Genomic DNA, 11,623 nt, shown 5'->3' with positions numbered 1-11,623 from the left:
ATAAAAATTGGTAACTGTCACGACAACACAGTTATAAGTAAACATGTCAATTTGGACTTAACTGCATGAGTTTGTGTAGTTCAGGTACCCAATTGCAATCTTTTTGAGTTCGATTACCTAATTGCAGTTTTGTGTGTAGTTTAGTAGCCTATTTGACCCGAATTTCATAAAATAATAATGAGAATGTGGTATGATTCTTTTGTTAGATAATTAGATGGAAGAATGTGATTTAATCTTTTTCTTTTTATCTTAAGGTGTGTTGGGTGTGTTTGTAAACTCGAAAAATGATTTGCGAGGATTATTTTTTGGATTCTATGTGTTTGGCAAATAATAGAAAATTAAAGTCAATGAAAAACACCTTCTAGTCAAATAAAAATTGCCTTGTTTTTATAAAAAACAACTTCCCTCTTTTCAAAGAGAAGTCATTTTTCAAGATCCACACACACTTAGACGATGATGATGATGATGATGATGATAATAATAATAATAAATGTGTTATATTCTAAACAAAACAATTAAAATGTTTAATTATACAATTCTAACACACTACAATTTTTTTTTAAAATACAATCGAACACTGCAAATGGAAATGTTTTTTGGAAAACAACTTATTTTTTAGAAGTTATTTCCCTGGTTTTTAAGCATACCCTTAAGGTATAAGGTTGAAAAATTTATATAAAAAAAAAGAGAGAATTTTTTGAAGATGAAATTACAATTAAATAAAGGGTAATAACATTTGAAGAACTATTTAATAAAAACCGAGGGAAGAGTCAAATAGAGTTCTACTAATGAGAACTCTCAAATTACTCCATCAATTATACTCTTTGATACGACAAGTATGGATATGACATTTTTATCTTGTGAGTCCAGTAAAAATTGTCTATATTCAAGATTTGTGATAGAGTAAAAGTTGGGAGTAGAATTTGAGAATACAAATAGTATTTTCCAATCAAATAAGCTCGAATTATTATTATTTTTATTTTTAAAAAAATTAATTTCATTCAAGATTTATTTATTTATTTATTTATTGTGGTGAGGAGAGACTTTCTAAAATAATTATACAAATAGTATTTTCCAATCAAAGAAAGCCTTTTTGTTAAGCCGTCGTTTGGACAACGGAGTTAGGCCGTGCATTGCTGTTCTTATGGATATACTAAGAAACGATGTAGACAATCATCATCTGTTTTTGGTTATGCGAAGGTGTCTTTGGATCGTCATGAGAAGCCCCGAGGTGAGGCTACTTCCCAATGTTGATTATTTGAAAAGTTGTGGGATTCTTGGGACTCAACTTGCAACTCTTTATAGGGGGCCTGGTTTCTAAGGTTTTGGATCTGATTCAAGAATGTTGGCTCACATGCTTCATTCTTTTAGTTGTGTTAGTGGTGGGACTTTTTAGGAGTTATGCCTTCTCGGAGGAGTGTATGGGAATGATTAGGAGGTCCCCAACACTGCTCAGGACTTGAGAGGAGAAGTTGAAGCTTGGGATTGAGTTTTTCTTGAACAAAATCGAAGCAGAGAAATCTGATTTATTATATCGGCCTTCGTTGTTGATGTTTAGCATGGAGGAGCGGGTGCTTCCGAGGTACCAAGTTTTGAATCTTGTAAACTCCAAAATGCTGAGGCTGACTTTTTGGAAAAAATATATAGCAAGGTTCCCTGAGGAAGCAGAGGAATTGTTGATGGCTTACAAGGGCCATCTTCTAGTTTTAGATGGGTAATATAGATTTTTGCTCACAGGAATTTCTCACCTGTTCAAATTTGGGCATGCTTAACTTCAAAGTTGTGTTATAAATTTATACTCAGCTGGAATTCCAGGTGTGATGTACATCCTCCAGTACTCATTTGATGAGTTCAATTGGCTTGGGGAAGAAACAGTCAAGATTTCAGGGATATATGACTTTGTAGAGCATTTCACCTGGTAAGTGGTAACTATCATCTTCTTAAGTAGTAGAGCTCAATTTATCCCCGGCTTTCGTAAATGTGTGCTTGATACTAAGAGGTTTACAGACCTCTAAAGTATCAAGAAATTATCAAGACTAGGTAGACCAATATATGTTGTTAGATAATGCAAATGCCCCAATCTGCCACATAACATGGAAGCTTAATAACAATGCAATGCATTTTATTTTTGCAGTCATATTTAGAGTACAAGCTTAGGTACTAGCATTCTAGCAACAACATGGACTATCAGAAAAAGCAATTTTTTTTGGTACATTGTGAAAGGATGAATTGTGGCAGTGATTTTGCAGTTAATCCTCTCTTTAAATGTGCAGCCGATAGTGAGGAACAGCCATCAGATTCTTCTCCCGGCTCGCTACAATACCAAATTCCTCAGTCATGTCCAACTCGTTAGCTAGCATGCCTTTCGGGAGTTCCCAATCGAAGCAATGCACCAACTGGGCTACCACTAGCCGAACTACTGTGATTCCTAGCTGTATTCCGGGGCAACTTCTTCTACCAGAACCAAAAGGAATGAGCTCGAAATCGTGTCCCCTATAGTCTATGTTGCTTCCTTCAAATCTCTCTGGGATGAATTCTTCAGGGTCAATCCACACATTTGGGTCACGTCCGATTGCCCAAACATTTATAACTATTTCTGCCCTTTTCGGTATGTGAAAGCCTTCAACCAAACAATCCTCCCTTGCCTCGTGAGGGAGTAGTAATGGTACCACAGGATGAAGTCTAAGAGATTCTTTTATGACAAGTTCTAAGTATTTTAAACCTTCCAAATCAGACTCTTCCACCATCCGGTTTAAGCCTACCTCACTTTTTAATTCTTGTTGTACTTTCTTCATTATTTGTGGATGTTTCAAAAGTTCTGACATTGTCCACTCTATCACTGTTGGGGAAGTGTCCATTGATGCTCCAAGTAAATCCTACACAAATGCAAAAATTTTATTATTACACATGGTATGCAAGTATCATTCAGTTTTTTTCCGTTTTATTTAATCTACTAGTACTACGACAATTCAATATATACACTCAATTACTAAAGTATGATATATATATATATATATATATTTATATTTATATGAATATCTTGAAATACAATAACTATATGTACTCTGAATAACATAACTAAATTGACCACAAATAATAAAACTAAGATAACCACAATGGGGTCACTAGTTTGAATTTCAGTCTTTTGGTTTGAATGGTCAGTTATGGACAATTTAAACTGGTTTGCTGATCTTTTGCGGGCTAGGTTTCTACTGTAACCTAAAAGATAACAAAAAAAAATTGCATAATTACCAGCATAATAGATTTAACATGTTCACGGTTGAATTGAAAATCGATTTCTCCTGACTTCATAATGGACAACATAGTATCAACAAAATCCTTTGCTTGACCTCTGTTTCCCTCCTGTTCATGCTCATCAATGATCCTCTCCAAGAACTGATCAAAAATCTTCCCAAGGGCCTTCATACGCTTGGTCAATCCTTGAAGATCAAGTTTTCCCAGATAAGGAAAATAATCCCCAAGATTAGGAATAGCTGATACCTGCATGCCTTCTCGGAACACACCCTTGAACCCCCTCTCATCAATCTCCTCATCCTCGTACTTCTTCCCAAAGATCATCCTGCAACTCATATCTGCGCTCAAGGAAACAACCTTAGCGCTCAAATCAACAGCCCCACGAGCCGCCGCGCCCTTCTTGATTGATTCAATTAGAAGGCTAAGCTCTTCCCTTCTCATATCTCGAAACGAATTGATCTTGAGATTGCTTAGCAGCTGTAAGGTGCAGAGTTTTCGCACGTTGCGCCAGTAAGGGCCGTACTGGCTAAAGCTCAAATTCTTCTGCTCATACAAGATGTACTTGGATGCTTCACGAGGTGGTCTGCTAGCAAAAACAAGGTCGTGAGTTTTAAGGAAGAGCTGTGCGGCTTTTGGTGAGGAGACAACGATGCTGTCCACAAAACCCAACCGCAAGTACATGATGGGACCATGCTGTTTGGCTAAGTTTTGAAGATCTCTATGGGGATTTTTGCCTAGCAAGTGGAAGTGTCCCAAAACAGGAAGGCCTTTTGGTCCTGGTAGCAATTTCTTCTTCTTAATCTTCTTCTGTACTAGTCCATGAAGAAGGAGATAAACAGCTGCAAGAACTGCTAGTGCTGTCCATACCCATGCCATCTTCATCATATCAACAAAAGGTCTTTTCTTTAATGATATGGTTGGTGTATAATAATAATGGAACAATTTTGTCAATACCTATGTTTATATTAAAAAGTATTACTCAGTATACATATCCGACCAAATCGAGTTAATTCATATTTTTAGGGTCTGCCTCCCACCGTCACCCCACCCCATTATATATATATATATATATATATATATATATATATATATAAATGGCCGGATTCCCGTGCGGTTGATGGTCTCAGGTGCAGTTGTGCGGTTAAATTTGAAATATGCTTCCATTCACATCAGAACACCTTCTACATGAGAAGGGAAGGACAAATTGTAGCCATTGAAATTATAGATCGATTTGAATGGATGAGATAATTTCGGTAATATTAATATTATTTAATAGGAAAGTAATTAATAAGGGCAAACACGTAATGTAAAATAACAATTAAAATAAGGAAATTATTTAATTAGGATGTTCTACAAGATTTTAGGAATGTATTTATGGTAGAATATGATTTTTTACATCCATTTTATTATGCTTGCATTATGTATTTATTTATTTTGGGGTTTTTTTTTATCGATACGTATTTCAACAGTTGACTTTGGTTTGTTTCTTATGCACTTTAGTATGCTTTGGATGTGCAATATAATACTGCATTATAATATAAATTTGTGTGCGTTAGTGTATAAGTTTGCATGCAATATAAGTTTGTGCTTACCATGTTCTGTATAATCTTAGTTGATGTGCACTAATATATAAGTTTATGTGCAATATGAAGCATGCATGAAAATTTTTAATTAATATATAAGTTTGTGTACACTATGGAGTGTGCACTTTTATTCTCTATCGTGGACACTTTAGTATGCTTCGAACGTGCAATATAATATTGCATTATAATATAAATTTATGTGTATTTGTGCATAAGTTTACGTACAATTTAATTGGGTACTTACTAAGTTATATATAATTTTAGTTGATTTGCATTAATATACAAGTTTGTGTGAAGAAAAGGAGCGTGGTTTGAATTAAAATCATAACATAAGTTATGTTAAGATGTGATTATTCAAATTTTGAATTATAACCTTAGCCGTATGCATTCCGCTAAAATTTTGGTTATTAACCGAAAACCGACCGAAACCGACCGATGCTCACCCCTAGCCTTATGCATTCGTTACTTGATATTGGATTCATTTGGAAGTGTCTTTGGTTTGTGATTCATTCAGCTTGTTGTTGTTGAATCATCAGATTTTAAATAAAGAACAGTTTCGTTGGCGTGTATATTCTATACGCGTGTGTAAACTTATTTACAACCTATGCTATATTATGTATTTCTCACAAGTGTGAGTGGTTGACTACTTAGCATTTCTTTGCTAATATTTTCCTAATTGTTTTCCAGGTATGGAGTAGACTGAGCCGAGAGTGCGCTAGAGATAGATCTACCTCACCTTATGCTTAGCCTAGTGATCTATTTAGAAGTTTTTCAGGCTTGTGTGCCTCAGACTATGTTTATGTATTGACTATTTCGGTTATGTTTACCTTGATGGATTAGTATTGTGGATTCTTAGCCTGTGCATCTAGGTTCAGATTTGCCTAGATGTGGCATGACACTCTTTGAGTACTAGTGTGCTTCTGCTTTATTCTGTTGTTAGTTTTGAGATTTGCTAGCTTTTATATTAAGTATTTGCCTATCTCAGCGTGGAAATTTAGGGGTGTCACAATTGGTTGGTGCATAGTTAGCACCCCTTGTAGATAGTGTATACTATAGTGTATAAGAATATGACATTGGAGGCAAAAAATGATTATGAGATGGTTTCTTAGGCCACAAATTGTGCATAGTCTAAGTTATGATTTGTAAGCCATGAAAGATGAAATGAGTTCCATAAGGAGCAATGTGGTTTGGGACCTTGTAGAGTTTCCTAATAGGGCCAAGACTATTGGCTGCAAATGGGGTTTCAGTACTCATTATTAGGCAACATTGAGATATCCAAGGCTAAACTTGTTGCAAAGGGATTTACTATAACTTAAAAAGATGGGACTGATTATAAGGAGACTTTTTTCTCATGTATCTAAGAAAGATTCCCTTCACATCATTTTTGGCTTTAGTTGCGCACTTTAACCTTGAGGTTCTCCAGATGGATGTGAAAACAACTTTCTATAATGGTGATCTTGAAGATGAAGCATATATGAAGCAACTGAAGGCTTCTCGTCTAGGGGTGGCAAGCATTTGATTTGTAAGCTTAAGAAATCCATATACGCTCTGAAACAAGCCTCATGACAATGGTATATCAAGTTTAATGGGGTTATTTCTTCATTTGATTTTGTTGAAAATTCGTTATACCACTTTATATACTGAAAGGTTAGTGGGAGTAAAATATTTTTTCTTGTTTTATATGTGGATGACATCTTGCTTGTTACTAATGATAAGGGGATGTTTCATGACGTGATATAATTCTTTTTCGAAAACTTCAATATGAATTGAAGGATATGGGTGATGTTTCTTATGTCATTGTTAGGATAGGTCCCGGGGTATAATGGCTCTATTGTGGGAAACCTATATTAACACGGTTTTAGAGAAATTTCAAATGCAGAATTGTTCACCAAATGTTGCTCCCATAGAGAAAGGAGACAAATTCAGTTTGAACTAGTGTCTAAAGAATGATTTGGAGAATGAATCTATGAAGAACATTACCATAGGTTGTAGCGGTTGGGTGTCTTGAATATGTTCAAGTCTATACAAGGCCATACATTGCCTATGCGGTCAGGATACTGGAACAGTACCGACATATATAATTAGTGTTTGGACTACTGGGAGCTGTGAAGAGGGTTTTGAGGTACCTAAAAGCTAAGGTACCAAAGGCTACATTCTTGGGCTTACATCTTTATTATGTTTGGTGGGGCTATCTCATGGAGAAGTGTTAAACAATCTTTAATAACTATTTGTACCATGGAAGCCAAGTTCAGTTCTTGTTTCGAGGCCACTTCGCAAGGTGTATGGCTAAAATTTTTCTATCTCAGGGCTTAGAATTTTGGAATATACATCTAAGCCATTGAAAGTCTACTCTGACAACTCACTTGCAATCTTTCTAGCTAAGAATGAAAAATGTGGAAGTCAAAGTAAGCACATTGAGATTAAGTTCTTGGCCATTAAGGAGCGTGTTAAAGAGAAAATTGTGGCCATTGAGCACTAAGTTAATGTTAGAAGATCTCTTGACTAAAGACATGCCTTCATTTAAATGCATGGATTTTGTTAAAAAAAATGTGACTTTCTTCCATTTTTGTAATTTGTATATATACATTTAGTTTTAATGAATTTTTTTTTTCAATAAGACATTTCTCTCATTTAAGAGTGTATAGTACACTTTATTTTACATTATCTTGTTGGGAAAATGTACTTCATTTGGACTTGAAATGAACATAGGGTTTGTTTCATTAAGCTTTGTTACATAAGTGCTTAAGAGCAGTTTGCATTTGATCATAATAGATACTACTCATCACACCAAAGAGGACATACCACTATGGTTGGTGTTTTTCTATTCTTGGGTATGGTGTTTGCACCAAATGGGACTGTGGGAGATTGTAACATTTTTCCTCTAATTATTATAGTATTAAGATTATTATAATAATAATATTAAGGTACTTATTATTTGGTGCAACACTTTGACTAGACTTTGGTTATGATAAGGAGTTTGGCAAAACATAGACAACCAAGAAACATACATTTACCACATTGATACAATGTGGTTATTTAAGGTCATCCAATCCTTTTTCATGGCTCAATTAATTTCTCATACGTCATCTAAAGAATTGAGTGAAAGTGAGAAAAAAAAACACAAAAAAAAACATGGCCAACTAAGCTGGAAATACATCAAATATAATGGAACTTAACTTTACCGTGACCACACAAATGCTCAAGTTTTGCAAACATAAGAAAACTCTTAAACATAGTTCAACACAGTACATATGATGAACATATAGAAAGGTCGGAGTGCAATATTTTTGCATTTATTTATATAATATATAAAGTAAGAAGTGGTATAGCACTAAATTTCCTAAACATGTAACCGATAGTTTGGAACAGCCCTTAAGTGTTCCGCACGAGTTATTACCAAACCAAATTCTTCTGTCATGTCCAACTCTATTGGTAACATACCATTTGGAAGTTTCCAATCAAAGCAATGTACTAACTGTGCCACCACTAGTCGGACCATAGTGATTCCAAGTTGTAAACCAGGACAACTTCTTCTCCCAGAACCAAAAGGAATGAGCTCAAAATTACACCCTCTATAATCTATATTACTCCTTTCAAATCTTTCCGGGATGAATTTCTCAGGATCAACCCACACATTTGGATCATGCCCAATTGCCCAAATATTTACAATGATTTGTGCTTGTTTTGGTATGTGAAAGCCGTCAACCATGCAATCCTCCCTTGCCTCATGAGGAAGAAGTAATGGTCCCGCAGGATGAAGTCTAAAGGATTCTTTAATGACCATTTCTAAATAGTCCAAACCTTCTAAATCCGATTCTTCCACCATTCGACCCAAACCTATCTTACGTTCTAATTCTTGTTGAACTTTCTTCATTATTTGTGGGTGCCTCAAGAGTTCTGACATTATCCACTCAATCATGGTTGTTGAAGTGTCTATTGATGCCGCAAATATATCCTACATATATGTAATAATTTTTTAGTTAAATAATTATATATAATTATGACATTTGAAAGTTAAAAAGGGCAAATATTTAAATAACTACCAACAAAGTAGATTTGATATGTTCGCGAGTGAATTGAAACTCGGTTTCCCCAGACTTGAGGATGGACAACATGATATCTACCAAATCCTTTGTCATCTCACTACTGCTCCCACTCTGTTCATGGTCATCAAGGATCCTCTCAAAGAAACGATCAAAGACTTTGGTAATGACCTTCATTCGTCTAGTCAATCCTTGAAAGTCAAACTTAGCAAGACAAGGAAAATAATCTCCAAGATTTGGTTCCACCGCTATCTGCATGGCTTCTTTAATCACAGCTTTGAAACCCCTCTCATCAATGTCCTTAATCTCGTACTTCTTCCCAAACACCATCCTGCAACTCATGTCAGCAATTAGTTCAGAAACTTTAGAGCTCAAATCAACAGCCAAACCATCCAAGGCCGCTTGCTTGAGTGACTCAATAAGAGAACACAATTCTTCTCTTCTTATGGGTTGAAATGAATTGATCTTATGATTACTAAGCAACTGCAGTGTTGCCAGCTTGCGCATGTTGCGCCAATAAGGGCCGTATTGGCTATAGCCCAAATTCTTTTGACCATAAGAGAGATACTTAGCTGCCTCGTGAGGTGGTCTGCTTGCAAAAACAAGGTCATGAGTCTTGAGGAAGAGCTGTGCAGCCTGAGGGGATGAAGCAACGATAATGTCAGCGGATCCGAACCGCAAATGCATGATAGGACCGTAGTGTTTGGCTAGCTTGGTCAAATCGTGATGGGGATTTTTACCAAGCAAGTGAAGGTGTCCCAAAATGGGAAGCCCTCTTGGACCTGGTGCCAATTTCTTGCCTTTCATCTTCTTTACAAGGCCATGAATGAGAGACACAGCCACAAGCACAACAAGCGTTGTCCAAAGCAATGCCATAGATATCCTTTGTTGTTTAGTTTTTTAATGCATGTATAGTATAATTCATTTTATCCACATTGCTTAGTTATATATAGAGCTGCATGTTTGCATGCCTGCAATAACGCACGATTTACACAAAGAAAAACGTTTTAATGACTTGAGTATTGGATCTATCGTTAGGCAATGATGGATTTCGACATTTTAAGGAAGTTATTTACCTTTATTAATTAAAATTTTTAATAAAAAATTATAATTATAATTATACAAATTTTTGACAAATTTGTATAATTGTTAAACTATATTACCTCCGTCACATTTTATGTATCTGGTTCAGTTAACGAGGCTTGACTTAAATTATTTTTAATCCAATTTTTCATAATATTAAGTTTAGTATTAGTATACAAAATTTATATATTTAGAAACTACACTAAAAGTACTATTAAACACAAAAATTCAAATTTAAAAATAAGTAAACAATGCTAAAGAAAACAAACAAAGAAGAAAGAGTTGGTTTGACCAATGAATAGTAAGTAAGACATATAAAATGAGACAGATGGAATATATTATTTATACATGTAAATAATTAAAATTGAGTAAATATTAATTTTGGTCTCATGACTATTAGTAAAATGACAATTTTAATCTACATGTTTAATTATGCCTAATTTCCATTCAACGGCTATTTCTTTCGTGCCAAAATCGATCACGCTAGTCACCCTTCCATCTAAAATTGTAGGGGTATTTGCGTCCATCCATGTTTAATATGGGAACTCGAGCACGAATAAAAGGGACTTCAACCCTAAATCAATGTTGTATTGTTGTAGTTGTTCTTTCTTCTTCTCCTATTTTCAAGTGAAAGTATCAGGTTTTAGTTTCGAACAATAGAAGATAAGTATATGAGTATGGAGAGTGGATTCTAGTGACACGATATCGATGTGGCCATGAAATGGAATTAAAGACTCCGATAAGCCACAGATAATCAATGTCAAAGATTTTGGAGATGCCCAATGTGTGAAGTAAGAAACTTGGAATTGATTTAAAATAAAAAATAAAAAATGACTGTATGTGTATTGAGTTTAAGCTAAAGGGTGTTGATGGTATAGTATGAAGAAAAGGAAGTGCAGAAAATTGATATTATTTGTGTTGTTAATTTTTGTTGTAATTGTTATTGTTGTTAGTGTAGCTCCTACCGGTGATATGAGTAGGAGACAACTAGTTTCTATTGCCTTTGCGACTTAAAAATGTATTTGACTAGTTATAAAGGTCTATAAAATGCTTGTGGATGGTCAGTTTATTAAATTATGAAGTTTTGAATTCTAACCAATTCTAACCATTTGAGCTAAGCTATGGTATTAAAATGTAATGGTTTGAAAACTGACCAATTGAGAATGCACATTAATAGCTTTTAGTAATAGAATTTATATTGAGCAAAACTAACCAATTTTATATTAACCAAATAAAAACACCATACTTTAAGTAGTAGAATTCACATTAGTAGCTATTGTTCCAAAACAAGCTTACAAAAAGGCTTCCATCACAGGGTTCCATTGAAATAGAATTCACCTTGTTAATAAGTGCCAAATGTAACATATTTTTGGGTATATTTTGGAGTAGATTTGTGGCTAAATTGGTATGACATGTGCTTGGAAAGACCTAAATTGGTATAAATTGCATTGAAGGTCTAATTTTAGGCATTTTTGCATTTTGAAGGGAAATAAGGTCATTTCAAGGGAATTTTGGTCAAGAAATTGAGAAAACAAGATGAAGTCCATGGCTCGTACATAAATTCCAGAAACAATTTGTTTATCTCGTACGAGACCTTGTACACTCGTACTTGGCTCGTTCGTGCTTGGCATCTGAAAACTATAAATAGGAGGGTGTTTT

The 11,623-nt window shown here is 34.8% G+C and overlaps 2 protein-coding genes and 1 long non-coding RNA gene across 3 annotated transcripts; 1 reads left to right on the top strand and 2 right to left on the bottom strand.

Annotated features, from left to right (window-relative positions):
• Positions 1-1,170: 1,170 nt before the first annotated feature.
• On the top strand, positions 1,171-2,904 carry LOC116012034. The gene is made up of 2 exons (XR_004097118.1): positions 1,171-1,918; positions 2,274-2,904. It is a non-coding gene; the product is annotated as an uncharacterized LOC116012034 (long non-coding RNA).
• Positions 2,097-4,206, bottom strand: LOC116012033 (cytochrome P450 CYP736A12-like). The gene is made up of 2 exons (XM_031251498.1): positions 3,253-4,206; positions 2,097-2,876 (listed from the first exon to the last, which is right to left on the bottom strand). The coding sequence occupies exons 1-2, from the start codon at positions 4,138-4,140 to the stop codon at positions 2,262-2,264; spliced, it is 1,503 nt and encodes a 500-aa protein (XP_031107358.1). The 5' UTR covers positions 4,141-4,206; the 3' UTR covers positions 2,097-2,261.
• A 3,972-nt stretch (positions 4,207-8,178) lies between these two features.
• On the bottom strand, positions 8,179-9,757 carry LOC116011736 (cytochrome P450 CYP736A12-like). Its single transcript, XM_031251140.1, has 2 exons — positions 8,882-9,757; positions 8,179-8,793 (listed from the first exon to the last, which is right to left on the bottom strand). Exons 1-2 carry the CDS (start codon positions 9,755-9,757, stop codon positions 8,179-8,181), a joined length of 1,491 nt encoding a protein of 496 aa, XP_031107000.1.
• Between the last annotated feature and the right edge of the window lie 1,866 nt (positions 9,758-11,623).

Source organism: Ipomoea triloba, chromosome 3 (assembly GCF_003576645.1).
Source record: "Ipomoea triloba cultivar NCNSP0323 chromosome 3, ASM357664v1".
Classification (NCBI taxonomy): Eukaryota; Viridiplantae; Streptophyta; class Magnoliopsida; order Solanales; family Convolvulaceae; genus Ipomoea; species Ipomoea triloba.
This window is presented reverse-complemented; position numbering and strand designations above follow the sequence as displayed.

Coding starts and splice junctions, on each gene's coding strand:
- LOC116011736 (XM_031251140.1), bottom strand. CDS start 9,757: ATGGCATTGCTTTGGACAACGCTTGTTGTGCTTGTGGCTGTGTCTCTC. Junction 8,794..8,881: donor ATATCAAATCTACTTTGTTG/GTAGTTATTTAA, acceptor ACATATATGTAG/GATATATTTGCGGCATCAAT.
- LOC116012033 (XM_031251498.1), bottom strand. CDS start 4,140: ATGATGAAGATGGCATGGGTATGGACAGCACTAGCAGTTCTTGCAGCT. Junction 2,877..3,252: donor ATGTTAAATCTATTATGCTG/GTAATTATGCAA, acceptor GCATTTGTGTAG/GATTTACTTGGAGCATCAAT.